Source organism: Sceloporus occidentalis, unplaced genomic scaffold (assembly GCF_023333645.1).
Source record: "Sceloporus occidentalis isolate IW3139 unplaced genomic scaffold, rSceOcc1.0.p SCAF_5, whole genome shotgun sequence".
Classification (NCBI taxonomy): Eukaryota; Metazoa; Chordata; class Lepidosauria; order Squamata; family Phrynosomatidae; genus Sceloporus; species Sceloporus occidentalis.
In genome coordinates, this window is record NW_028316985.1 from 76,563,630 (window position 1) to 76,591,371 (window position 27,742).

The following is a 27,742-nucleotide window of genomic DNA, read 5'->3' on the forward strand; positions in this document are numbered from 1 at the left end:
GGGGTGGATACAGTCCTCCACCCTGGTAAGATTTCTGAACAAGGATCCAGTCTCTTCATAAAATAACAGTTCTATGACACTATGGGGATCGAAGACGTTGCTTTGTTAGGGTGCATCGACATTGTAGAATTAATGCAGTTTAATAATTATTATTATTATTATTATTATTATTATTATTATTATTTGTATACCGCCCTATGGCAAACCAATCCGGGCGGTTGACAACAGTAAAATATAAAATATAACAATTAAAAACACTTTATCCCTCCCCCCCCTTAAGACAGTATTAAACAGTATAACATATTAAAAACACAATATCAAAGCATAAAAACAACAATTAAAAACTAAAAACCCTGATATCCCTCTGTTGATCCTCAACCATCACTAAGATGGGGCCACGGGAGGAAGTTTAATACTACTTCTAAGTGCTGTAACTGCAGTCTGTGGAATCTTAGGATTTGTAGTTTTACAAGGTCTGTAACCTCTTAAGGGAGCCCTGGTGGTGCAGTGGTTAAATGCCTGTACTGCAGCCACTCACTCAAAATCATAAGGTTGCGAGTTCAATACTAGTGAAAGGGTTCAAGCTCGACTCAGGCTTGCATCCTTCCGAGGAAGTCACTAAAATGAGTACTCAGCTTGAAAGGGGCAATTAGCTTACAGTTGTAAACCGCTTAGACACTGTTAGTTCAGTATGAAGCGGTATATAAATGAAGCTGTTTGTTTAAGTCCAAAACTACAAATCATAAGATTCTGTAGGATGGAGCTATGGCAGTTAAAGTGGTGTGAAACTGCATTATTTCTAAACAGTACATGCATGGTTTGTCTCTTGCAACATGGAAAGGTGGAAAATAGGGGAAGAAGAGAAATGTGGCAGCACCTTTAAGTCTAATTGGCTTTCATTTTAGTGTGAGGTGTTGTGGATATAAATCCATTTCTTCAGATCATTTGGTACTGTGTCTGAAGAAGTGGGTCTACATCTATGAAAGCTCATGCTAAAATAAAAACTAGTCAGTTTTAAAGGTGCTGCCATTTTCTTCCCTACTTTTAATAATGGGAATCAAGTTGCCAATAAAGGGGTCAACAATAGAGCCCTTAAAAAATCAAAGTGAAAAGCCATGTGGCATATAGCTGAGTACAATCTGTCCTTCCTTGATAATGTTTGAATCAGTGTAAACAATTTTAGGAATGCCAGCTTAAGACTGAAACATTTGTCATTCAAAGAACTGATATTTTACACAGTTCAGCATTTTTTACAAATACAGACCTGACCACCTGTGCCTACTAATATGTATTGTTGCACTGCCCACCCCCAAAGGAAGTACTGTGTGCAAGTACTTCTTGCATTTATTCATTGCACGTGTGCGAAAAAACATATGTATGGAAAAGCATGTTGGGTGTAGCCTGGCACAGAATCAATAGGGTGCAGATTTACCTGGATGCGGCAAATACCAGCTTGTAAAACCAGTTCATCTACACTGCCAAGCAGTTCTTCTGTGTATTATGCCACATTTGATCAACATTATTGTTCATCAGAGAGTACCATAACATACCTGCCTTGATGTACAGTTTATTTATTCAAGTATTCAACAGGTGCTGGTGCCACTCAGGGCCAGCAATTATAGCAGTCCATATTAAACACTTCATGACTTGGGTATTGGCATACCACTCTGAATGTACCCGATTTTGGAATCTGAGCAAGGTCAGGCCTGGATGACCATTAGATGGGGGCCACCCTGAATAGCTGGGAAAGAATTGCCCTGCCAGTGAAAATTAACAAGATTGAGGTAGATTCTGGTTCAATATAAGGCAGTTGTGTTTCTTACTTTGTGCCAGACACTGCTAATTGATTCACCTATTACAATCAGCCTCCTTTTAAACTTATAACCAGATCGGTACTGTTGTTTGTTTTTAAATCCTTCCTACACCTGAGATTGCAAGACAGAGAATGTCTGGTGATCCAGATGCATCTGATCACTAACCATGCTTTCATTACGGATGAGTAATTCTAGTATTGCTTTAACCTGTATCCAGTATCCTAACTGGTGATAGAACTTCCACTGCCTTGCCAAAGTATTCATCTCAATTTGATCTTCCATAGTTAGTGAGCTACGCCTATCTTCATAACATGCTTGAATTTTTTCAGCCTGTACACATTCATGGCTGCTGCTGAAAACTACAGTACTCAAAGCTGTGGCTGACTAAAGTAGGCAGAAGGACTACCAAATCAATGAGCTTCAAATACAGTCCCTACAACTGTACCTTTGATTCTTCTGAATCACCCTGTGAGTGAATTTGTAAAGGCAAGAGCTCTGACATCAGGAATATGCATTCATGGAACCATTTATGCAAAGGGATATTGTAGTACCTTTGAGACTGAGTTAGTTTCTCGGTCTCAAAGGGCTACAAGATCCCTTTGCATATTGATCCAGATTAACACAGCTATGTCTTTGAATGGAAGCATGTATATTACTGATGTGAATTTGGATTTACAGATTCTAATCTTTTGAAATAATTGAGGGGAGGTAGTGTTAATTTTAAAAAATGTATTTCTGTTTGTAAAATAGAAGCCAATTTACTGAGCATAAATTAGGTCAAACTAGTTTTGTCTAATCTACAACCACACCAAGAGCCTTCAAACGGCAGTTTCAAATCAACTTGGCAGATACCACCACCCAACGTTTAAGAGACACTGAAGTTTGCTTTCTCTCTTCACCCATTATTTTAATTCATTTCTGGTCAATCATAATGGAACCATTCCTATATTAAGTGACAATGGTTCTGCCATGTTAGCTAATATTCAAATAGAACATGCCAATGACTGAACATGACCCTCAAAAAGGCAAAACCTCTGTTAAACCAATAAATAATGGTCTATCAATTTAACCAGAGAGGTGATCACACTATTGACACTACATGTTGCACTGCAATTTCCATCAGTCCCAACCACTTAATGAGAGATAATGGGAGTGACAGACCAAAAATATCAAGGACACAAATTGCTAAGAGATATCACTATCTTTTATGGATTTGGAGTGAAAATTTACATATATATCTTGTTGCATATTAAATAAATGCATCTTTAAATTAATGAGGTTATTTTTTTACTCAGCTGAAGTTATGATAAAAAAGGATCATTTGATGGTCTTTTCAAGCTAATGTCTCAAGGTCTATAATTACATTTTCCTTTCTGATACAGGCAATATGTGCATGCGTAAGTTAAGCCCCAGTTTTCAAAGTAACATTAAAGTTACTTTGTTCCAAGCCAGAATTCCAACAAGAGTGTGCAAGCCCTTGGCCTTACCTACAGTTGTTCTCTGGGTCACAGTCAATGTTGTCAGCCCTGTCCCATTCTAGCTCTGTGGAAAACACCTCATATGTCCTTGATCTCATCCTGAATCTATCTGCAAAGTGTTCTCAATGACCCTACCTTTTGAAAACAAGAACAAGTTTCTGAACAGCAGGTATTAAGAATTGAACAGACTGAATGGAAGCTCATATGGCAAAAAAATGTCCCCCACCAAGGCAGCTTCTTGATACTGTATTATGCATAATATCAAACCAATGCTATACATAAGGACATCCAACCAATATTTATCTCTGCATGTTCTGTAATACACCTACTGTGTCACATACATAATTATCTGCTCCTAATAGCATAGGAAAAAGAATTCCACTGAGAAATGAAAACCCTAGTAGTAACAAAATTCTGAATGCAAGAGTGTAGAAATAGCCCTTAAATTGTGGAGTCAAAGGCTGTCATGGGCAGCATCCATAGTTTTTTGTGGGGGTTTTAGGCTATGCAGCCATGTTCTAGAAGAGTTTCCTCCTGACATTTCACCAGCATCTGTGGCTGGCATCTTCAGAGAATGCCAGCCACAGATGCTGGCGAAACATCAGGAAGAAATTCTTCTAGAACATGGCTGCATAGCCCGAAAAACCCACTAAAAAACTATAGCCCTTAAATTGATTCTTATTTCCTGCAATCTCTCTGTATTTGTTATATTCCTGCATTTTCCTTTTCAGAGCCAGCAATCCCCCACTGCCCACTCAGGAGAAAACAGGAGATTCGACTCACTCTAAAAATTGCAAATAAGATGTTTAATTTCAGAAAACTTGAGTTCACCATTTATAAATACACTAAAACATAGTAAATGCAAAAATTAGGCAGAGGTACAGTATTTTAACAAAACTACATCTTCCCTAAAAGTCACAGTCAGTTCATTTCCCCCAAAGAATCTCAACAATACACAAAAAAATGGAAAATGAATCTCTTAATATTTTTTTTAAAATGTGGAGAGCATACAGTTTACAATTAAAATGCTGGCTATTATCTCGGTTTGAGATTTAAAAGGGTTCTACGTTATCTTATTGACCAGATGAACACTGTCAATTAAGGGTCAATTCTACTATATAAACATCCTAGTAGGGCACCAATCTAAAAGGAATATAAACTGAGAATCAGCTTCTTGTAACAGGAATGAAAGATGATGCCATACACTGTTTTCTATTATATAGGAAACCAGGACTTAATTTTTACACCAAGGAATATTGGATGTTTTTACGCACTCAATCTTAAAAGGCTTTAGCCTGATGCTTACCCATACATTATATTTTACCTTTCAATACACTGCATTAAATAACAAATATTAATTGGAAATTTCTGAAAATAAACATCCCAAAGACCTTATAAATACTCAAGCTCTAATTCAGTTACAGTGTAAAAAACCTGAATAGGAACCACTGAATGGCAAGATTATAGGTTACTGTATAACTGATATTCCATAATACCACTAAGTTTAGTTCAGTTAATACTAATTTAATACCCACCCATAGTACATACGTCATACTTGAATATTACATTACCCTTTACGTAAGTTAGGTCTGCAGTTAAAACCTGCTAGTAGAAAGATGGCTTCACTTCCACCTTTATTTACAGCTTTCTTCTGACAGCTACAAAATGGTTCTTGCAATTAAAGCAATGTTCAGCTAATATACAGTACCTGTTTTATGATTTTTACATAATTGAATAAAAAACTACATAATAGAATTGTTTACATCTCTTCTTTACCATTCTATTCCACTTGTTTTAAAACTTCATTTACACTTCTGAAAGAAAAGCTACATGATTTTTTTATCATTCAAACAAACACAAGTCTAACTCAAATGTGAACTTTAAAAAAAACACAGGTATATACATTATCTGGCCTGAAGGACTATTAATAAGGCACATGTAGACACACTGAAAGCTGAAAAATAAAACTAAATTTGGAACTACAGTCACTGATTAGATGTCATACATGGCCCCTACCGGAGCAATTTAACAATCCAAGTTACAAATACAGTTAAATATCCAGTGAGCAACAATTTTAGACTGGCAGCTTGTTCACTAGTTTCAATACTGGAAGTATATCAAAGGAAGGTTTACTTTCAAAAATATGAGTTTTTCAAAGTGTTCCATTGCTAGCCTTGACTGACTGAAGCTGATGTTTTCATTGGATGTACTAAACAATCTATCTGATGGAACAATGCTCGGTGGACAACCTAGAAATCGAACTGCCAGTTTTGACAGTACTGGCCAAGATGATTTTTTAAAGTTCCAGTAAGTTAGGGGATCACAGTTATGCTCAAGCACTTCCTCTTCCAAGTATGAAAGCACCATTTCTTCTGGCAACTTGGCCTTTTCTTTTGCAACTTTTGTTTTTTTCATATCTTCCATAAGTGACCAAAGATTACTGCCCCCGTAAGAGTTTTTAGATGGTGACCCTATACCACAGCCATTCGAAACAGGTCTGTCATCATCTGAGGTAGCATTTAAGATTTCTAGCTCCCTGATTAAGTCCTGTTTATATTGTTCTGCCTCCTCTTCAGTGAATAAGGAGGCCTTGTAACGAGGGTCCAAAAGTGTAGCAAAAATATATCTTGGATCATGAAGAGTAGAGGACAGCCTACTCACCATAGCTTCCTTTAAGGACTTCAGCATGGTGTCTATGCCCATTGTTTCTTCGAACAGTAGTTCAATTTTCCGGTTGAGAATGTGAATCATTGGAATTACTTGGCTTAAAGTAGACATGTGTGTACTCATCTCCCTGCTTGCTACTTCAAATGGTTTGAGTGCATGACAAACAGACTGCATCACTTCCCACTGATCACAGCTTATTAACTCCCTAAAGCTGCATTCTATAGACATTTCATCAATAGCTCTTTTCTGTTCAATTAGGCGTTCAAGCATATGGAATGATGTACTCCACTTTGACGGAACATCTTGAATTAGGTGATGCTGTGGCAAGTGATATTCTTTCTGCAGCTCTGCCAGTTTCTCTCTTGCTTTTGCTGACCGATGAACACGTTCACATATCTTTCTTGCAATACTAAGCAAGTTCTGAACCATTCTCTGGCTTTTAATAGCTTCATTAACTATGAGGTTAACAGTGTGACTAAAGCACTGTACACTTGAATGCTCCCCTTCATTTAAAGTTTTCTCTATAGTCTGATTATCTGTAACAGTAATCCCAACCTGAAGCCCAATGGATGCTATCCAGGCTTCCCACCAATATTCTAGTTGTTTCTGAATGCTGATACCACTGTAATCACAATCAATTTGTGATACGTTTAAAAGAGCTGAACAATGATAATCTTCACACTGTGGTCGAATCCTAGACTCAAATGTCACCCAGTGAGCGGTAAGAGTTAAGTATTCTCGGGTTTGATTGCTCATCCATATTCCAGATGTAAAATGGACTACTCCACTTTCAGCTTCTTTCAGATGTGAAACAATAATTTCTTTCACGTTATCATACATATTGGGAATTGCAGTACGAGAAAAATAAGATGGTGAAGGCAACGAATACTGAGGCTGCAAGTATTCAAGCAGTCGATTAAAGCCAATATTGTCTACAAAAGAATATGGCTGAAGGTCAAGTGCAATCATTTCAGCTATAAGACTTGTAATTTTTTTGGCAACAGGGTGAGTGTCAGAAAATTTGTCATTGGTTTCATCAAAAGATGAAGATCCTAACAGATCTGTGTTGAGTGGTACATGACTATTTTTAGATGAGGACAATACTGGCTCTGAGGCATCTGGTTTCAAGACACTGCTATGAAACCGTTGTAAATGTCTTAGAAGGCAACTGGTACCTAAATTGGTTGGCTTTTTCCCTCGACTTATTGTACGTCCACAGTGCATACATATAACTTTAGTTGAATCAGCAGAACAAATTGAAAAATGATTCCACAGTTTTGAGGTCTTTTTGCTACTGATAGGAAATATGACTTGACTATCCTTAGTAACCACTCTGGGCAAGTCAGTCAATTTTGAGGATGAACATTCTGCAGAAGCCAAGGTAGCATATGGAGAATTTGCTAAACTAACATCTATAAAGCTCTTCTGAATCCCAATGACTTCAGGGTGACGTCTATATAAGTGTCTTGTCAAACAGCTCGTGCCTAAATCACCTTTCTTTCCGCGGTTGATCAAACAACTGCAATGTCTGCACACAACTTTTAGACTATCTCCTGGAGACAAAGAAAAATGATGCCATACTTCTGATTTGAGTTTTCGCATCATCCGTTTATTCTGATGAATAACAGAGCCATGTTCAAATATCAAAGGGCTTTTTTCAGGGGAAGAAACTAAAGAAGCTTCACCTATATCTTCAGAGGAGGATAACAATGAGGAGTCTTCCATGAGAGTATCACCCAAAGGAAGATTAGAATTGTTCTCCTCAGCCATTCTGTCTGGAGAGGAGCAAACAGAAGTTGGTTCTTTAGCCATTTTTCCAGGAGATGACACAGAATTTGGATCACCATCTGAAGGCAATAAAGGTGGAAGTAATGTTGGAGGAGCAGAGTATAAAGGAGGTATGCTTGAACCACCTCCATTCTCTTGTAGAACAATAGAACGATGAGCTCTCCACATGTGTCGTATTAGACAACTAGTTCCAAGATCTTTTCCATTCTTTCCTCTGCTGAATTCATTCATACAGTGGATGCAAACAGCTTTTGAATTATCTAAAGGAGACAAATAAAAATGCTTCCAGACAGCAGATCTTCTTCTGGAGCCAGATGTACCTTTAGGTACCTGAACAGTTTTCTCTGATACATTCTCCACAGTTTCTTCACAATGGTTGTTAGGAAAGTGTTGTGATAAACCAACATCACCTTCCTCTTTATTGCTCTTTTCAGTATGCAACAGCTCTGAGGTTATTTCTTCAGCACAAACTACAGGAACAGATTCTTCAGTTATTTGATCTGGGGATGGAATCTTAGAAATTGCTTTCTTAACCAGTTTTAAAGGGGCTAATACATTGGTCAAATCTCCAACATCTGCAGGCTGAGGTGATATTAATAATGTAGGTGAAGAAAAGGAAGATATAGTTGGCATACTTCCATTTTCTTGAATGAGTACAGTGGGATGAGCTCTCCTCACATGCCTCATTAGACAACTTGTACTTAGATCTTTTTCATTTTTACCCCTGCTAAACTCTTTCATACAGTACATACATATTGCTTTCGTGCTGTCTCTAGGAGATATAAAGAAATGGTTCCAGGCAGGTGATTTTTTTCGGGAGCTTATATTTCTGCTTGAAAGAAGACTCTGTGTTACAGCTTCCATTGCAACATCATAAAGAGTGCTGCTGTATTGGGAAAATAGAGATCCATAATCATCTTCATTTTCTGCAGAGATGTATTTGCTTGAATTGCTATGAATGAAATTCTTTTCTCTTTCATCTTGTTCATCACTACTGTCTGTTTGTCTTAAATCTTCTGGCTCAGTTTTTATATCCATTGTTTCCAAAGCACAATTACTATCATCTTCTGGTTCTACTTTTAAACTGTTAATTTTATCCATCATAAAATTATCATCAATCTGTGGAGAATGTGCCGTATTTGCATCCATGATTGGTGAGTTAGTTCTGCTGTGTCTTCATAATTGAATGAATATTTAGAAATTAAATTATATTTCTTCTAATGACGGAGGATATAACGGTGGAACGTAAGTTTGTATTCTAAAATTTGTAATTTGATGAAAATGTATATTACACAAATTTATAAAAAAGCATTTTGTGTAATGCACATAGTTCCTTTTCTCTCCAGGGTTTTCAAACATCCAGGTCATATATTGTTTCCAATAGGTGCTGGTACTAAATGATTCATATTCTCCAGAAAAGCCTATGAAGGACTGATGTTGAATTTCTTCCCAAAATCATATATTCATCTCAATTCTATTACAATCAGCTGACATCGTCTAGAAATAAAAGAAAACAAAATATGTAAGTTCACCAATTCAGGTAAGTTTACTTTAGTTCCTTTAAATGGAACTACTTCCACATTATTTACTTCTTCACTTCTCTGTAGAGGCTTATAATTATCACAATTCTTGTAAGTAAAGACATTAGGCCAAAATAGACGGCCTAGTAACCCAGTCACCCAGAAGCCACACAATTATATGCCAGCCAGTTTCCGGGGGACATGGGGGCATGGCATTTAGACACTACTCAACCCAGAACCGACAATCCAACTCCAGCAGCAAAGGGGAGGGTTTTTTTCTGCCCCAGATAGGAGCGGATTTTTTCAGCTTTTATTTGGGGTGGAAGCTGGATGGATTGGGGTCGCGGTGTGAGGTTGCCACAGCCCCCACTTAGTTGTCTCAGGGGTGACGTGAAGCCGCCCCTTCAGGGCCATTTGTTTTGGTCCATTGTTGTCTAAACAAAGTCATGGACACAACACAAGCTCATCTAATTCATTCACTGTCAGAAAGTAAGGTAAAAGTAGGAGGAAGGCAAGATAAGATTTGTAAGAAGACTATAACTGTTTACTTCTGTATTTTAGTGTAGGTTTTACAGGTTGAAAAAGAAATCTTTCAAAAGTGTTACAGACATAAGTCTCTGAGTTGGTTTTTGAATAAGGGTTTTTCCTTAGCAATAAAACTTGTGTTTAACATGCCTCCTGTCAACAATTGCAGCATGCCTTGCTTAAGGTGTGTGCACATACATATGTGAAGTCATTTCAATTTGTGCACTTAAACAGTATCAGTTTTGGAATTTTGATAAAATGTGCACCCTGTCAAGTGCAACTATTAAAGAAGTAACAGACTCAATTTCTATCAATCATATGTATTGAGTAAGAATTACCTTCAAAATGGCATTAAAAGATTCTTAAAGATATTTTATTTAGGACTTTGATACATATACAAATGTCTGAAATCGGGTGTGAATCACATCCCAATATTGTTGGGAATGCAGCTCCCAGCATTCCTCAACATTTGCTACACTGGTTGGGATGCTGGAACGTAGATTCCAACAATGTCTGGAGGACTATCTGATCCTTACCATATCCCAACCAAACACATGTAGTGAGCTTTCATTAGCCAAAAACCAATTTTTCTCTGCTGCTAGATTTGTACTACTGACACGCTGATTTTGAGTTCTCTCTTATGAACATCATCTAAGAATTAACAAAGAATACAAATGTATTTAAAGAGGCTCTTTTTCCTCCTTGCTACCAACCATTTCATACACAAATCAACAGTTGAGCTGGTAAAACAGACATTTTCCTTTTAACATTCTTACGAATATATAACTGTCAGATAAACTTAGGGGTCGAGAACAAATCTATAAACCTCTAAACACATTCAAGAAACTCAGCTTGCTATCATGTTAACCAATACTGTACACGAAGTTTACATTTGTATTATTGTTTATTGTTCGAAACTGTTTCAGAACAGATACTCATAATCATTCCTTAGAGCAATTTATGTAAATGCAGCAGCAACTTGAAATGACGGGCAGTTCCTGCCATAGTCTATTCTGCGAGTGATAGCAATAAATCTGGTGGCACTGAAGCTATCAGTCTTCTCTCTGGCATAATGTAACTGCACGTTTCAAGCCAAAGTTTCTGGTTTTCTGGACTTAGGAGGTTATATATTCCACTCACTAAATTTGTTTCCCAGGATTCTTATTTTGGTGAAATTCAGCATTAATGTACAGCACAAAAGAACACTGGTTCAAAGCAGGCAAGTATTCTTTCCTGAAGTTGGAAACCATAAGCATTCCTTCTGTCCTACAAACTGGAAGCTAAGGTATGAACAAATACAGATCACCAAATAAAACACTTTTTATATTGAACAAAAGTAATCTCCCTCTCTCTTTCTGGCTAATAATACATCTTAAAAACTGGTAATAACTTGGAACATATTTGGTACACATGTGCATGCAGTGAAGTTCCTAGAATCGGTATTTAACCTACCTTACAATGAAGCCCCGCATGAATAAAGAAACATGGCACTATTAATAAGCTAGATTCTTTTGAAGAAAGCAGCCATCATTCTCTGAAATCCTACACAAAGAAAAATATCATTTTGAATGTTTTAAATTTCTCTTTATTTACTTATTTTGAGCAAATATGCTGAGCAACTATTGATGCAGGAATGTTTCCTCAACAAATGGTTATATGGTCAGTTCTGATGAAACAAGACCCTACTTTCACATGGAAGTGGATGAGATTTAAAACTTTGGGCCGTGAAGCTAAATGCAATCTCCCATTTCACCCACATACATGAAACCATGGGTACTTCACAAATTATACTAATGATAATAATAAATAAATAATAAATGTTTTATTTGTATACCGCCCTTCCGCAAGATCAGGGCGGTTTACAGCATTAAAATACATACAAAGTCAAGCCATATTAAAATTACAAAACAAAACAGAAGAAGAAAAAAAACAACAACAAATGCCCCCGGGTTAGTCGACCATTGCCTGTGCGGTCTTGTGGCGGGGGGGCCTATAAGGACTTAATCGGGGAATGCAGCTTTAAACAGGTGAGTCTTCAACTCCCGTTTGAATTGGGCCAGGGAGGTAACTGAGCGGAGCTCTATGGGCAGCGTGTTCCAAAGGGCCGGGGCGGCGATGGAAAAGGATCTCCTAGAAGTGGAGGATAATCTCGCCCCAGGAACCCTAAGGAGTTGCTGCCCAGATGTTCTGAGGGTGCGAGGCGGAATGTATGGGGAGAGGCGGTCCTTCAGGTATCCTGGGCCCAAGCCATTTAGGACTTTATAGGTCATTACCAGCACCTTGTATTGCGCTCGGAAGCGGATGGGCAGCCAATGGAGGTTTTTTAAAACCGGTGTAATATGGCTGGCCCTGGACGTACCAGTGACCAGCCTAGCAGCCATATTCTGCACCATTTGAAGCTTCCGGGTTTGGTACAAGGGCTGTCCCATGTAGAGTCCATTGCAGAAATCCAATCTCGAGGTTATCAGGGCATGTACTACAGTTTCAAGGTCTCTCTGGGCCAGGTATGGGCGCAGCTGGCGAATAAGCCGAAGCTGATAACAGGTGCTCTTGACCGTCGCATTCACCTGAGCAGTCAGGTGAAGCGACGAGTCAAGAAGCACCCCCAGACTGCGCACGGAGTCCTTCACAGGGAGCGTGACCCCGTTCAGGACAGGTGGAACCACCGCCATTCCTGGACCAGGGGAACCTATCACGAGTACCTCCGTTTTCTCTGGATTCAGCTTGAGTCGGTTTTCCCTCATCCAGCCCATTACTGACTCCAGACAGGCCACGAGAGGAGAGACGCCATCCTCGGTCACTGCATCAGTCGGAGACATAGAGAAAATGATCTGGGTGTCATCAGCGTACTGATAACCCCGCGCCCCATGTCTCCGGATGATCTCTCCCAGCGGTTTCATGTAAATGTTAAATAGCATGGGAGACAGAATGGCTCCCTGAGGGACCCCAGTTTTAAGGGCCCTCTCAGCGGAGCACACGTCTCCCAGCTGCACCATCTGGGATCTCCCAGAGAGGTAGGAGCGGAACCACTGGAGCGCAGTGCCCCCAACTCCCACCTCTGCCAGGCGTCCCAGAAGGATACCATGGTCTATGGTATCGAAAGCCGCTGAGATGTCCAAGAGCACCAACAGGGACACGCTTCCCCTGTCGATGCCCAGACGGAGATCATCGACCAAGGCGACCATGGCCGTCTCTACCCCATAACCCGCCCGGAAGCCAGTTTGAAATGGGTCCAGATAATCCGTTTCATCCAGGATCCCCTGAAGCTGGATTGCAACCGCCCTCTCGATCACCTTCCCTAAAAATGGCAGCAGTGAAACAGGCCGGTAATTATTATACACCAGGGGGTCGAGGGAGGGCTTTTTTAACAAAGGTTTTACCACGGCCAATTTAAGAGCGGATGGAAATTGCCCTTCCTTCAATGATGTATTAATTATCCGGCGTAACAATGAAGTTACAGCCGGTCCCCCCTGGGCTGCTAGCCACGAGGGACAGGGATCGAGAGAGCAGGTTGTCTTCCGAACACTTCCGAGGATCTTGTCCACATCCTCGGTACTGACCGACTCAAACTGATCCAGCTTAACTAAGTCCACGGAGGCCCTGGACGCCTCTACGTTAGGTTCTGCCTGAATGTTGGCGTTAAGATCATCGCTTATGCGAGAAGTTTTATCCACGAAAAAGTCGTTAAATAAGTCACAGCAGGCCTTAGAAGGTTCAAGGATCTGGTTCAGGGCAGGAGGGAGCTGAGTGAGCTCCCTGACTACCCTGAACAACTCTGCTGGACGCGACTCCGCGGACGCGATACGAACACCATAGAACGAGTTCTTTGCTGCTCGTATCGCCTCTCCATAGTCCTCTAACCGTTGGGCTAGGAGAGTCTTGTCATCTAAGCGATGGTGTTTCCGCCAACGGTACTCTAGCCGTCGCAGCTCCCGCTTCCTTGCCCGGAGATCTTCCGTATACCAGGGCTTTCGTTTGGAAGCGGGTCTGAGAGGGCGCTTGGGAGCGATGCTGTGTATAGCCCTCGAGAGACCGGTATTCCAGATACCAGTCAGGGCATCAACGGAATCGCCGTCGCTTCCAACCATATACCCCTCAAGGGCATCCTGGAACCGGCCAGGTTCCATTAGCCTTCGAGGGTGGACCATCCTAATAGGTCCACCACCCCCGGGGGGGATCTGGGTAGAGACCTTGATTTTCGCCTCAACCAGGAAGTGATCCGTCCATGGCAAGGGGGAAATATCAGATATTTCCACCCACGGATTTTCCGCATCTGAACAGAAGACCAAATCGAGAGTATTACCCGCGCAGTGCGTAGGATCCTGAATTAGCTGGGACAGGCCCATGGCAGCCATGGTATCCATGAATTCGCGAGCCGCGCCGGGTGGAACATAGCTGGCCGTGAGGGAGATGTTGAAGTCGCCCAGGACAAGTAGCCTGGGCGTCTCCAGCATCAGCTCAGCGACCAGCTGTGTCAGCTCGTTAAGGGAGTCCGTTAGCGCACGGGGTGGCCGATACACCAACAGAATCCCTAGACTGTCCCTAGCTTTAAGGGTCAGGTAAATACACTCGATATAGGACGTCTGTCTGATAATATGCTGGCTTGCCAACTAACTTTTTCTCTGTTTGGATGAAATAGTAAAATGCAGTTTATACCCCAAAATTGAAAGATTTAAATCTCCCCTCATCATGCACACATAAAAAGAAACTCCAGCTTCACTGACAGATCACTCAAATAATTCATCATAATGTTACTTATATAGGTATAATTGGTTTCTGAGACATAATCACTCCTAAAATTCTTTAAGCATCAGAAGTACAAACAATTTAACAAAAGTACAAAAGCCCCACTTATTCAGATAGTTAACTTGGGAAAGCTGTAGGAGGCAAAGGGCTAATTTCCTGTCCCCTGTGATGAGCCAGGAAAACCACCATGGTGTAGTGGTTTGAATGCTGGATTATGACTCTGGATACTGGAGTTTAAAATTCTGCTAAGCCACGGAAGCCCACTGAGTGCTCTTGGGCAAGTCACACTCTTTAAAGCTCAGAGGAAGACAAAGATAAAACCCGTCTAAACAAACCTTGCCAAGAAAACCATGACAGGTCCACCTTGCACCTGTGTGTACAGGCCTACAAGTTGCCAGTCAACTTATGACGATTCCATTAAGTTCATAGGGTATTCTTAGGCAAAGAAACAGGTGGTTTTGCCTGTTCCTTCCTCCAAAATATATCCTACAGCATATGGTATTCATTGGCATCCTCTCATCCAAGTACTACCGTATTTTCCGGCGTATAAGACGACCCCCAATTTTTCCAGTTAAAATATAGCGTTTGGGATATACTCGCCGTATAAGACTACCCCTCTTCCAACGCACACCAAATAAAAATTGAAAAAAACATCAGATTTGTATGTACAGCGCTGTGTAAATTTACAGCGCTTTATAAATAAAGGTTAATAATAATAATAATAATAATTTGATTTCAATATGACATGAAGATACTTAGCAGGAAAACTTGTTGTATACAAAGCCTGCTTGGATTGGTCAGCTCTCCCTGCTTGCCCAGCCCTCCCTGTCTCCAAGACTATCAGAGCGGCGATTCTCCAGTCCAGCTTGGAAGTTTCAGCACCTGCCCTATAAGACGACACCCGACTTTTGAGAAGATTTTCCTGGGTTAAAAAGTAGTCTTATACGTCAGAAAATACAGTAACCAGGGCTTTTAGTTATAATAAGTTATGACTGACTTGAAGGCCCACCACCACTACAAAAAAATGATGTGCCAGGGGCCACACCAACTCCCCCAAAGCAAGAGGTGTACTTTTGTCCACTTCAGTATTTTACCCCTCAAATGAAAGGTACAGTCCACCTTTTCTGGGATCAGTATGCATTTTTTAAAAATATAGCCTAGAAAAATTAGGGACTATACTTTTACACGGAGAACTGCTATTTCCAGTGACTTTGTAGAGCAGCAATAGTCCTTTCTTCAGTCCAATTATTCTTCCAGTAAGAAAGATACAAAATAACTTTAGAGCATCCAATGGAAAGAACTGCCTAGAACTTGCTAGTCATGCATACTGCCTGGGGCGCAACATTTTGATTGTATTACACAAACGTTATATTGTCCCCAATGTTTGCCAATCCATTTCTGAGTACAATTTAATAATAATGATAATAATGATAATAATAATAATAATAATAGGATTTATTTATATGCCGCTCAATCACTGGGAATCCGGGTGGCTTACAACAGAGGGGATAATAGATAATAATAATTGGGTTTGGTCGTTAATAGCTTAAATGGTTTACAACCTGGATATCTTTTCCTGCTTTCCCTATATACAGTATTGCACTGTTACCTGAGATACAGAAGGTGGAGGTAATAGGGCATGGCCTTGTTGGGGATGGCATGCACTTTGTGGGATTCTTTTCCTCAGAACATCCTGGTCTGTTCCCTTCCTCTCTCCCTTTCAGTATCAAGAGAAGATACAGAAAGCAATATGATACTTTATAAATACAATTTATTTTTGTATCTGTTGCTTTTTATGTGCTAGTGTTTTATTATGATGCTAGATGTCATCATCTGTTTTTATTGTTTTGCCAAGAAAAACCTGTGACAGGATCGGTGAGAGCTGGAAATGACTTGAAGGCACACAACAAAAACAAAATGCTATCTACTTTGAAAGCATGTATGTCAGAAGATAGATCATCATCACTGGTGCTGTCATCTTCAACATCACCCTAATTTGAATTGGAAAATATATACAGTACAAAAACATATATAGTTGCCAAAGTACTCACCAATTTGGCCCACTATCTTATCCCTGGCTTCATTTCAGAGAAGATCTCCAGATCTGGAAGTAAAGAGAGAGGGTGGGGAGGGAAGATGATCGATAAGGAAAAGAAGAAAAACAGTATTTTTTAACATAAACCATGCTCACTGTTTTTGACGCAATGGCACTTTATGCACCATTTGTCATGCAGTCGCTATTACATCCAAGGATTGAACACAAACCTGGTCTCTTCCTCCCCAGCTCCAACCCAATAACCTGGTCCACATGCTCCACTTTCTTGTCCAAGTTTCTTCATTTGCCATTGCCATCCTGAGGCTGAAAGACAGTGACTTGCCCAAGACCACTCAGAGCGTTTACATGGTCAAGCAAGGATTTGAACCCTGGTCTCCAGAGTCATAGTCCAATACTTAAACTACTACACAATGGCTCTTTTTCTGATAAACCATGTTTTATTGCATCACCTGAATGAAGCCAATATATTTATGATTATGTAATAGCCATCCTTCTCCCCATCAGTTCCCTTACGGATTTAACAGTTACTTAAGAAGTAAATCTGAGTTCCGTTAAAACAATAAAGTAAATATAATATGGCAAAACAAAATCTGAAGAGTACACACAACTGCTGACTGCTTTTACAATGTAGTGTTTAAAACATCATTCTAAAATAACATATTGATGTTGCTGTAATGACACAGAATGAATACAGGCATATAACTGGGAAACAGACTATTTTCTAACGACGTTTACAAATAAAGGAAAAGAGCAAGTCCTAGAGACTTTATGAGCATAGAGGGTTTTTAAAATTTGGTCAGGAGCTTTTTGTTATGAACAACTGGTGTACTTTCCTGGATTTCTAGGCAGAAATAAATCAAAAGATATTATGATAATAAGCCAGTCTGGGAGCAACACAGGCCCCCAATACCTCCCCAAATTGTCTTCCTGCTTTGAAGTATGCTGCCATTGAACTGGGGTGGTTGTAGGGCAGACATTTTCGATTTTTAATGCCAATTTTGATTGAAGCAAGAGTTCTAATCTGTTGTAGTGACTGTAGACAGAAAACCTGGATGGACAGTTCAAATTATTCTGAGATTGCAAAATGGCTCTAACTCAGCTAGAATATGACTCTAACCAAGGCTGCAATCCAGTATGTACCTGTGAATAAAACTGTATGAAGCAGGTCCTACTGAGACTCATTTCTGAGTAAATATTAAAACAATAGGGCTCAATGTAGTCATGGCCAACTTGTTTTACTAGTTTCAGTGGGATTCAGGCTTCAGTTCTATGCACACTTACATGGATGTAGCCTCCGCGAAGACAATGGAGCTTACGTGCCAGTAAACATGGAATAGATCGCAATATACGTGGCAATTAATTTTAAATGAACCGAAGTCATGGAATATGTGATGCTCTTGTACATTCAGCATTTGTATAAATTCAGTAGTAAGAACATGTACTCTTCTCAGTGCCTTTTTCTGCCTACGAGGGTCTTCTGATACAGTATTTGGTAAACTTTAATTCAATAAAAGCAGTATTTCACTTGTATTATATTTCACACTATATAAAATGGGGGGGGGGGAAGAGTTACAAAGAAAAAAAAATTACCCAAATACTGTATTATGCTTTCATTGAACATTCACAGGAGACAACTTTTATCATAAACAGATAAGCTATTTTCCAATTATGAAAGCCAGAGTAGTGTTATAGTTTCACGATTAAACTATGACTCTGGAGACCAAGGTTCAAATCCTGACTCGGCCATGTAAAGCCACTGAGTGACCTTGGCAAACTGCATCCTCAGAGGAAGGCAATGGCAACCCCCCTCTGAAGAAACTTGCCAATAAAACCCAATGATAGGTTCACCTTAGGGTCATCATAAGTTGGAAATGACTTAAAGGCAGACAACATGGAGAGGATGAAGGGAGAGACCACAAGCTGAGTGGCTTATCAATGACTTGGATGACAGAATCAGGGGCATACTTATTAAATTTGCAGATGACACCAAACTAGGAGGAGTAGCTAATACCCCAGAGGACAGGTTCAAAATTCAAAATGACCTTAATATATTAGAAAGCTAGGCCAAAGCTAACAAAATGAATTTCGACACTGAGAAATGTAACGTGCTGCACTTAGAGTGGAAAAATGAAATGCACAGATATAGGATGGGGGACACCTGGCTGAACGAGACTACATGTGAAAGGGATCTAGGAGTCCAAATAGATGACAAGTTGAACATGAGTCAAAAGTGCGACGCGGCAGCTAAAAGGCCAATGCAATTTTAGGCTGCATGAATAAAAGTATAGTGTCTAGATCAAGGGAAGTAATAGTGCCACTATATTCTGCTCTGGTCAGGCCCCACCTGGAATATTGTGTCCAGTTCTGGGCATCACAAAATAAAAAGGATGTGGAGAAACTGGAGCATGTCCAAAGGAGGGCGACTAAAATGGTGAAGGGTCTGGAAAACATGCCCTGAGGAAAAACTCAGGGAGCTGGGGATGTTTAGTCTGGAGAAGAGACGGTTAAGAGGTGATATGATAGCCCTGTTTAAATATTTGAAAGGATGTCATACTGAGGAGGGAGCAAGCTTGTTTTCTGCTGCTGCACAGACTAGGATTCAAAGCAATAGGAAGAGATTCCACCTGAACATTAGGAGCAACTTCCTGATAGTAAGGGCAGTCCAACAGTGGAACACACTTCCTTGGAGTGTAGTGGAGTCTCCTTCCTTGGAGGTCTTTAAACAGAGGCTGGATGGCCATCTGTCGGGGATGCTTTGATTTGGATTTCCTGCATGGCAGGGGGTTGAACTGGATGGCCCTTGTAGTCTCTTCCAACTCTATGATTCTATAAGAGTTTGATGCCAGCCACAGATGCTGATGAAATGTCAGGAATAAACTCCTCTAGAACATGGCCACATAGGCTGAAAAACCCACAAAAAACTATGGATGCTGGCCATGAAAGCCTTTGACTTCCGTTTGTACATTAATTAGACATGGATTTGCAAGTACCACATGAGCATAATATAGAAATGGGACACATATGTGTTTACTTATGAACGAATGAAAAATTTAATTGAGATTTCAGGGTTTTATATACTTTCTGCAAACTTTGGACCGTTACAGACCGCACAAACGGGGTGGTCTCGGGCCGCTGCCGGTTGCAGCGCGGAGGAGTCGCAGCAGCCAAACCGCGCGACTCCTCCACGCTGCAAAGAAGGAGCGCAAAAATCGTGCTCTTTCCGGCAACCCGGAAGAGCCAAACCGCGCTACGTCAAAATGGCGGTGGCCGTGTGGAACGCCGCCATTTGTTACGGAATGTGTCCGTAATAGGAGTAGGGGCGTCTAGAAGACATGCCCCTTTTTCAAAGTGGGACGTCCTGAGGACGTCCGAAATGGCAGTGTGTAACGCGCCTAAGTAAATGGCAAGCTTGCAATCTTTTGATCCTATGCAAAAGAGGGAAAGGACAATGATCTAACATACAAAATGGAAAAAGTCAATAATTAAGCTATCTACGATACCATTTATAATCTGGAAAATGTTTTGTAGTTCTAAACACTAAAGTCCACCCATTGAAGGGAATAATTGATTGTGAGGATTAGTTTATGCTGGTCTCTGTTCAGCAAGACAAATCAAAGTGAAGTTCCACAGGTTCACTGTGGAACAACATGCACTTTAATTCTATATCTAGCACCAATTCCTGTCTGGAAGGTTTAGATAGAGGTTATCATTGAAGTGAACATATAGTCATAACTGCTGTTACAGATGTTTGTTTTGAATTTCTAAACTCAACAAAGACGGAGTTTAAAAGTTTAGAAATAGTTTTATGTAAAAGCTGGATCAATAAGATTCTCATCTCAGGTCCAAAGCACACTGCAGAAATAATCCAGTTTGAGACTTTAACTGCCCTGACTCAGTGAGATTCTGAGAACTGTAGCTTTATGAGACATTTGGCCTTCTCTATCAGAGCTCTGGTGCCACAATAAACTACAACTCCCAGAATTCCCTAGCACTGAACCAGGGCAGTTACAGTAGTCTCAAACTGGATTATTTCTGTAGTGTAATTTGGACCTCAGTTTCCTCTGCGTGAAGGCTGTCAAAAAGTGTTTCCCCATTATGAGACTCCATGCAGCAAGCAAATACTAAAGTTTCCATCCCACAATTTGCAGAAATCCACATAAATGACAGCAGAGTGCATGAAGAGGCTGCAAGCGTTGGGCCACCAGTGACAAAAATGTTTAACTGCTAGCAATATGAGTAGAAAACCTTAATTAGTCTCCATGGGGAGGGTTGAGATGTGATTTCAGTTGACCCTTATTTTACAACTGTACACATGTAAAGTCGTGTAACACTATCAGCTCATGTCCCATCTACCTTTCATCATTTAATTAAATCATAGATTCACTATTTTGACTGGCAGCTGCTCTCCCAAGATCTCAAGCAGGGATCTGTCCCAACCCTGACATTCAAGATGCTTGTAACTGGAGATGCCAAGGCCTGAACTTGGGATTTTATGCTTGGGATCAGTAACACTTGGATAACAAGGCACTAGTTATCCCTTCATATGTTACATTTCCCTCACACTGATACCCACTTCTATGTTGTTGCTGGTGTGTGCCTTTGAGTCACTTCTGACTTATGGTGACCCTAAAGGGAAACCTCTCATGGGGTTTTCAGGGGAGGCTTGCCATTGCCATCCTCTGAGGCTGAGAGTATGTGATTTGGCCAAGGGCACCCAGTAAGTTTCGTGGCTCAGCAGGGATTCGAACCCTGGTCTCCGCAGTCACAGTCCAACGCTCGAAACGATATACCACACCCCCTTGCCAAATAATATATAACTCACTGTAGAAAGTCGTAATCCAATGCTCAAACCACTACGCTACATCCACTACCCAAATAACTATAGAAACATTTACTAGAGAGTGGCAAGGGCATGAAATGGCTTTAAATTTACCATCTGTGCTGCAAAAGCAATCCTTGCTTTGCCTGTTAAGAGGATTAAAGAACCGGTGGTTATACTAAAAGCACTCTGCACCTTTGGAAGGGGCAACAAGGGGCTCTGGATGTGGTTTCCAAAGGAAAGAAGAAGAAGAAGAAGAAGGGGAAGGAAGGACACGCACTTGCCACCCCTGGGATTTTAAAGTTGTTTACGAGGCAAAACGGTTATTATCTGTGGAAAGGCGTGGTTGAACCTTCTCCTCTTGGAGGCTATACCTTTTCTCCCCTTTGAAAACACAGCATGTGTCTGTGGGGAGAGAAAGCAAAGCAAAGTGTAACACACACATTTAAATCTTATTTCTTGTTTATTATTTTAAGGTATGGTTTAACCTGTAAACTGTTTCATTGTATTTTAAGGGTGGGCAGGTTATTGGGATACGGAATTGCGTATGTTAACGCATGCCACAACAAACTACAGTTCCCAGGATCCCCTAGCACTGAACAAGGACAGCTACAGTAGTCTCAACCTGGATTGTTTCTGCAGAGTGTGTGTTTTTGGACTTGAAGTCATTGCTTCTCCTTATTTCTTTCTCCTGTGTGATTCTTAACACTTTTGACCGGTGAAAGATGTACTTTTGTGCATTTTCGTTTTAGCCTCACAAAAAAAAGTGTTACTCTTTTGTGGGTTTGGAGACGTCATTGGCTGCATCCACACTGGGGAAATAACCCGGTTTAACTTTTTGTGTGGCTCAAGGCTATGGAATTCTGGGAGTTGGAGTTTGTTGTGGGGCCAGAGCGGAGTGGAGCTCCGCTCTAGGTCCCACAACAAACTCCAACTCCCAGAATTGCATAGCAAAGAGCCAGACAAAGAGTTAAACCGGTACCAAACCGGGTTATTTCCCCAGTGTGGAGGGACCTGAGGGAAACTGAAGGCTTGTGTTGTTACATTGTGCGTTATGTGAGACAAAGCCAGGCGCATGCTCCTCCTGGCCTCCCGCGAAGGGAAGCGTGACCGAACGCTAGGGCCCCTCAAGGCAGACTGAGGCGAAAAGGGGGCAGCGATAAAAGAGGTCTCTAGCCGGGGCGGAAGGATCCCAACGGACTAAGGCGTCACGGCCGCAGCACAGCCAAGCGGGAGGCTGAAATGCGTCCGCGCGGGGCGAAGCACCGTCCTTTGAGTTCTCCCTCTTCTTCTCCTTCTCGCCCCCCCTCCCCAGAATCACCTCGCCGGATCTTTTCCTTCCCTCTTCACCTCACCTCTCGACTCCTCCGCGCTGCTCCCTGCCTTGGGTTCGGCCTTGCTTCGGCTAAAGGGAGAAGGAGTCGCGCGGGCCCGTCCCATTCATTTTGCTCAGCCGCTTTGTCTCCCGCCGCCGCCGCCGCGCTCGGAAAGAGGACACCCCCGGCTCCGGCCGCTTTATCTCTCACCGCGCATGCGCCACGCTCTCCAGACAGCAGAGGAGGAGGAGCCTGAGCCAAGGCATGGGAAGACACGCAATCCCAGCGCGGCCAGAGGGGGGCGGAGTCTGTCCGTGCCTGCGTCGGTCGGGGTGGTCACGTGTGCCCCTGGCACACGCCGGCGCCGCTCTGACGCGTCATCGTCGCCCCGTCGCGTGCTATTATCGTCATCGTCCCTGGTGGAGCCTGGCAAACAAAAGCGACAAAATGGTGGCCGCCGCCGGGGAGTAGTTTGGCTTTGGCTTGAGACATTTGTAGCCCAGCCTTTTAAGAGATATTTTTGGACTTCAGCTCCCAGAAGCCTCAGCCGTGTTGGCCAATAGTCAGGGATTCTGGGAGCTGAAGTCCACAAAAAAAATCCCTTTAAAAGAGCACAGTTTGGGGGAAACCAGTGAGTTAGAATACCTGGTCGCCCTGATTTCGGGTCAAGGCTGGGAAGTATTGTATTTCCATACCTGGGGCAGTGCTAATTTTGATCTCGCTTGATCTCCTAGACCAGGAGGATCTCCCCAAACTGTGCTCTTTAAGGGCTTTTGGACTTCAGCTCCCAGAATCCCAGACTATTGGCCAACGTGGCTGAGGCTTCTGGGAGCTGAAGTCCAAAATCTCTTAAAGGGCCCTCTCCTGGGCTTTGGTCTCATTGTGCTGCTGCAGCTGGCAATTCTTCTTCTGGGGAGTCCTCAGTATGACTTATATGCAGCTATTCTCGAATCCCATCCGCGAATGAACAAAATACTTGGACTTCAACATTGACCATACAGAAGTAGTGCCTTGCTGACTTTCACAGATACTCTGTAATCTTTTCCACACTTACCATATATGCTTGGCTATAATGTATAAGTCGAGGGCAGGTTTCGGGGCCGAAATAATGGGTTTTGATATAACTGACTCTTTCATAGCCTTAGAACAGTATGAGGAACTGAAGTATGAAGTATTGTTGTGTAAATTAGTTTAAAGGATTGGCTTTGGCAAGTTAAGAGTTCCCCATTTGGTATACCATTGATTGCTCTGACTAGAAACAACTTTTGGAGAGACATCCTGTCCAGTCCACCTTAGCTAAAAACTTCTGCATGGAGAGAACTAGTTGAATGTTACATCATACTGGAGAATCCTAACTCCAACTATTTCATTTCTAGTCAACATCTGTATATTTATCATCTTAAAATGACATCTGTATGCTGGCTTAATAATTGTGGCTCCATCAGATTGGGCTCAACCATGCAATTAAAAGGTTGCTGGTTTGGTGACTCAAGTCAGCACCTGAGGGATTTTGTAGGAGGTTGTTGAGTATCGTCATTATGAATCCAAACTTTCAACTGCTGTAGTACTTTTACAAGTCTTCCCCAACGTTTTGCTCTCTTCGCTTAGTTGCTCAACTAGTTACTTGACTTTGGGCTTAAAACCCAGATAAAATATAGCTCTCCTTTATTTTTGTCTGAAAGATCTCAGGGATGCAAAGTCCTGTGGAGGAGGTGGAGGAGGATGTAATATTATCCACCTGAGAACTTAAAATACTTGCAGCAGATAGATGTTTATTAATTATACCCTGATAGTTATGCAATTTGATTGTAATTTCTGAGAACATCTGTAATGGGCTTTGTGAAAATTATTGGATGATAAAACTGTGTAAAGAACAATTTTGTGTGTGTGTGTGTATTCATTTCGGTTTTAACCTTTCATATGGCAGCTGTCAGTTAATGGTGACTTCCAGGCCAGTGAAATTGTAAACCTTCTGTAGGTTTTAAACCTGACGTTTAAAAGGAGCTGTCTAATGTGCTGGGTCCTATCCACAAAATAGATTCAGTGCATTTGATAGTGCGCATATAGGAGGGATTCTTAAGTGTTAGCTGCTGCCAACCATAACAGTCATTTTGTGGAAGCACCTCCAACAGTTTTTGCATCTACCATATCCAAAAGATTGAAGGCTGCACATCTATACACAACAAAAGGTCATGCTACAACTTCTTTCGCACAGTCTCAAAGGTACTACAAGATCCCTTTGAATACTGATATTCCAGACTATCAGGGCTATGTCTCTTAATTAAAATATATATGTTACTGTTTGCTTTTGTACCATTCAGCTTATTGTCAACATATGATTATATAGCATATCATTGCAAATCTCCAGATATTGAATGTAAGTTCCACAGTTCCTTATTTTGCCCAGGCTGGTTGGGGCTTCTGATACATGAAGTTGAAAACACCTGGAGGGTTTTCCACACCTGAGCTACAAACTAAGATTAGATCATTGTCTTGGTGCCCCTTATGGTTACTGCCATGAGTATCTTCAAATAAGTATTTTTTTCCCATGCCACGGTGGGATTTCAAGGAACCAATAGGGTGGGCTCCAAAGTTATTCCTACAATTTACAGGATAACCCCACTTAATTTAATGGGATTTACTGCCAACTATTTGTGTATACAGCATTGTAGTTGCATGCCCACATCCTGCTTAGGAGTCCTTCCAAGTTATGTCTGCCAGACTCTCATAAGATACCAGTTATTTACAGTTCGTTGCCATGGGACTAGCAAACACTCAAACTATTGACCGTACAGGAAAATCAGCACACACAAACCTTAAGCAACATTCAGATATCACCATTAATGCTGCAGAGCACATGCTTGTAAAAATATGAAATATCTTCAGTATCAGCAGTTATGCTGGAGGATAAAACTATATCTATTTAAAAAAATGGCATGTGACAAGTCCAGGAATTGACTAGTTCTTTTATTTATCTCATAGATGAATGTTAGCTATGCTGGCATCTCTTCACATCACCCCACTCTCCAGGTTTTTAATGTATTTACTACATGTACTTGTAGCATGATCCAGATTCTATGTAATCTTATTCATACTTCCCCCTGAAGCCTTTATTGTTATGATTTATGTTCTGGTAATGTTAATAACAGTAGTAATAGATAATAAAGCTACTTTTACCCCACCTCCTCCTCAGGATTGAGGTGGTTTACAATAAAAATCCATCCAGTACAACAATTAAGCTAATAAAATGCTTGTCTCACTAGTTCTAGGTCCAGTATTGCTCTCTGTCTACAACCTGTTTTTCCTACCTTATAAATAAAATCTGCGCAAACTAAAATGCGTACAAAAGAGGCGACTTGTGTGGCCCTTCTGGTGATGCAGAACTGCAACCTCTTATCACCCTTTTCTAATTTTGCTAGGGCCGACACAAGTTGGAACCGAAGAGCTTTGGGAGATATACTAGAAAAGAAATAATCCAGTTGGACACTGCTTTGGCTCAATGCTAAGGAATTCTGGGAACTGTAGTTTTGAGAGGCATTTAGCAGCCTCTGTTAAGAGAGTGCTGGTGCCACAACAAACTGCAAATCCTAGGGCTGCATCCACACTGGAGAAATAACCCGGTTTGGCACCGCTTTTAAGCATCCTGGGTCAAGGCTCTGGAATTCTGTGAGTTGGAGTTTGTTGTGGGGCCCAGAGCGGAGATTTGCTCTGCTTCTTAATCGAGGCCAGGCCCAATGGAGCTGGGCCTGCCGTATCTCTCCCTCCGTGGCCAGATGGCACCAGACGAACTGGAGGGAGGGCTCTGCTTCTTAGAAGGCACTCGGAGGTCCAAGTAGCAGTAGAACCAGCAGCTTCTTCCACCTCGACATTAGGAGGAACTTCGTGACAGCAAGGGCTATTTGACAGTGGAACACATTTCCTCAGAGTGTAGTGGAGTCTCCTTCCTTGGAGGTCTTTAAGCAGAGGCTGCTTGGGGATGCTTTGAGGGAGAGTTCCTGCATGGCAGAATGGGGTTGGATTGGATGGCCCTTGGGGTCTCTTCCAACCCTACGGTTCTGTGATTATAATTATTCTTCCCCCTGGCCCCAGACAGTCAGTGGTCGTCTCGTTCTCTCTGCTGGGCTGTTTTGCAGCAGAGCCCTGTCAGGCCCTGATTTAGAATCACAGAATCGTAGAGTTGGAAGAGACCCCAAGGGCCATCCAGTCCAACCCCATTCTGCCATGCAGGAACTCTCAATCAAAGCATCCCTGACAGATGGCCATCCAGCCTCTGTTTAAAGACCTCTAAGGAAGGAGTTTGTTCCACTGTCCAACAGCCCTTACTGCCAGGAAGTTCCTCCTAATGTTGAGGTGGAATCTCTTTTCCTGCAGCTTGCATCCATTGTTCCGAGTCCTGTTCTCTGGAGCAGCAGAAAACAAGCTCGCTCCCTCCTCAATATGACATCCATTCAAGTATTCAAACAAAGCTATCATATCACCTCTTCACCTTCTCTTACAGCCCTTGCAGGCAAAGCAGCTGTGAGCGATGCCAAACATAGTGCCTACTGACTCAGGGTCTCAGTCCTGAAGAGAGAGAGAGAGAGAGAGAGGAATCCCTTTGGGAGGCAGAAGTACCAGCAGAATCATGGCCTCTATGATCTCCAGGACCAGTGTGTTCTGAAGTGAACAAACCCGCCCTCTTTGTCCTTAAAATGGCAGCTTCCTATCAGTCTTCTATGACAGTGGTTCCCCAAACTGTGCCCCTTTAAGGGAACTTTGGACTACATCTCCCAGAATCCCGCACTATCGGCCAACATGGCTGAGGCTTCTGGGAGATGAAGTCCCCCCCAAAATATAGTCTCTTGGTACAGTTTGGAGACCCGCTGAGGCTCCCAAGAAGCGACCGTCCCGGAACCTACCATCCAACCAATAAACAATCCCCAAACTTGACCGGCAGCTTGGGCCTAGCCGAGAAGCATCCTGAGCCGGGATTGGTGGAAAGCTGTGACGTCATCAGCGGGTGGGCGGGGCGGG

General features: G+C 41.7%; 1 protein-coding gene across 4 annotated transcripts; it reads right to left on the reverse strand.

Moving 5' to 3' along the window:
* Positions 1 to 4,090: 4,090 nt before the first annotated feature.
* Positions 4,091 to 27,698, reverse strand: ZBED4 (zinc finger BED-type containing 4). Of its 4 annotated transcripts, none has more exons than XM_089524442.1 (4): positions 27,628 to 27,698; positions 16,590 to 16,642; positions 11,245 to 11,334; positions 4,091 to 9,244 (listed from the first exon to the last, which is right to left on the reverse strand). In XM_089524442.1, the coding sequence occupies exon 4, from the start codon at positions 8,894 to 8,896 to the stop codon at positions 5,393 to 5,395; it is 3,504 nt and encodes a 1,167-aa protein (XP_089380568.1). In that variant the 5' UTR covers positions 8,897 to 9,244; positions 11,245 to 11,334; positions 16,590 to 16,642; positions 27,628 to 27,698; the 3' UTR covers positions 4,091 to 5,392. The 4 variants fall into 4 exon arrangements, with proteins under 4 accessions (XP_089380568.1, XP_089380566.1, XP_089380567.1 ...); XM_089524440.1 differs by lacking the exon at positions 27,628 to 27,698 and adding an exon at positions 22,769 to 22,911; XM_089524441.1 differs by lacking the exon at positions 27,628 to 27,698 and adding an exon at positions 21,694 to 21,931.
* Between the last annotated feature and the right edge of the window lie 44 nt (positions 27,699 to 27,742).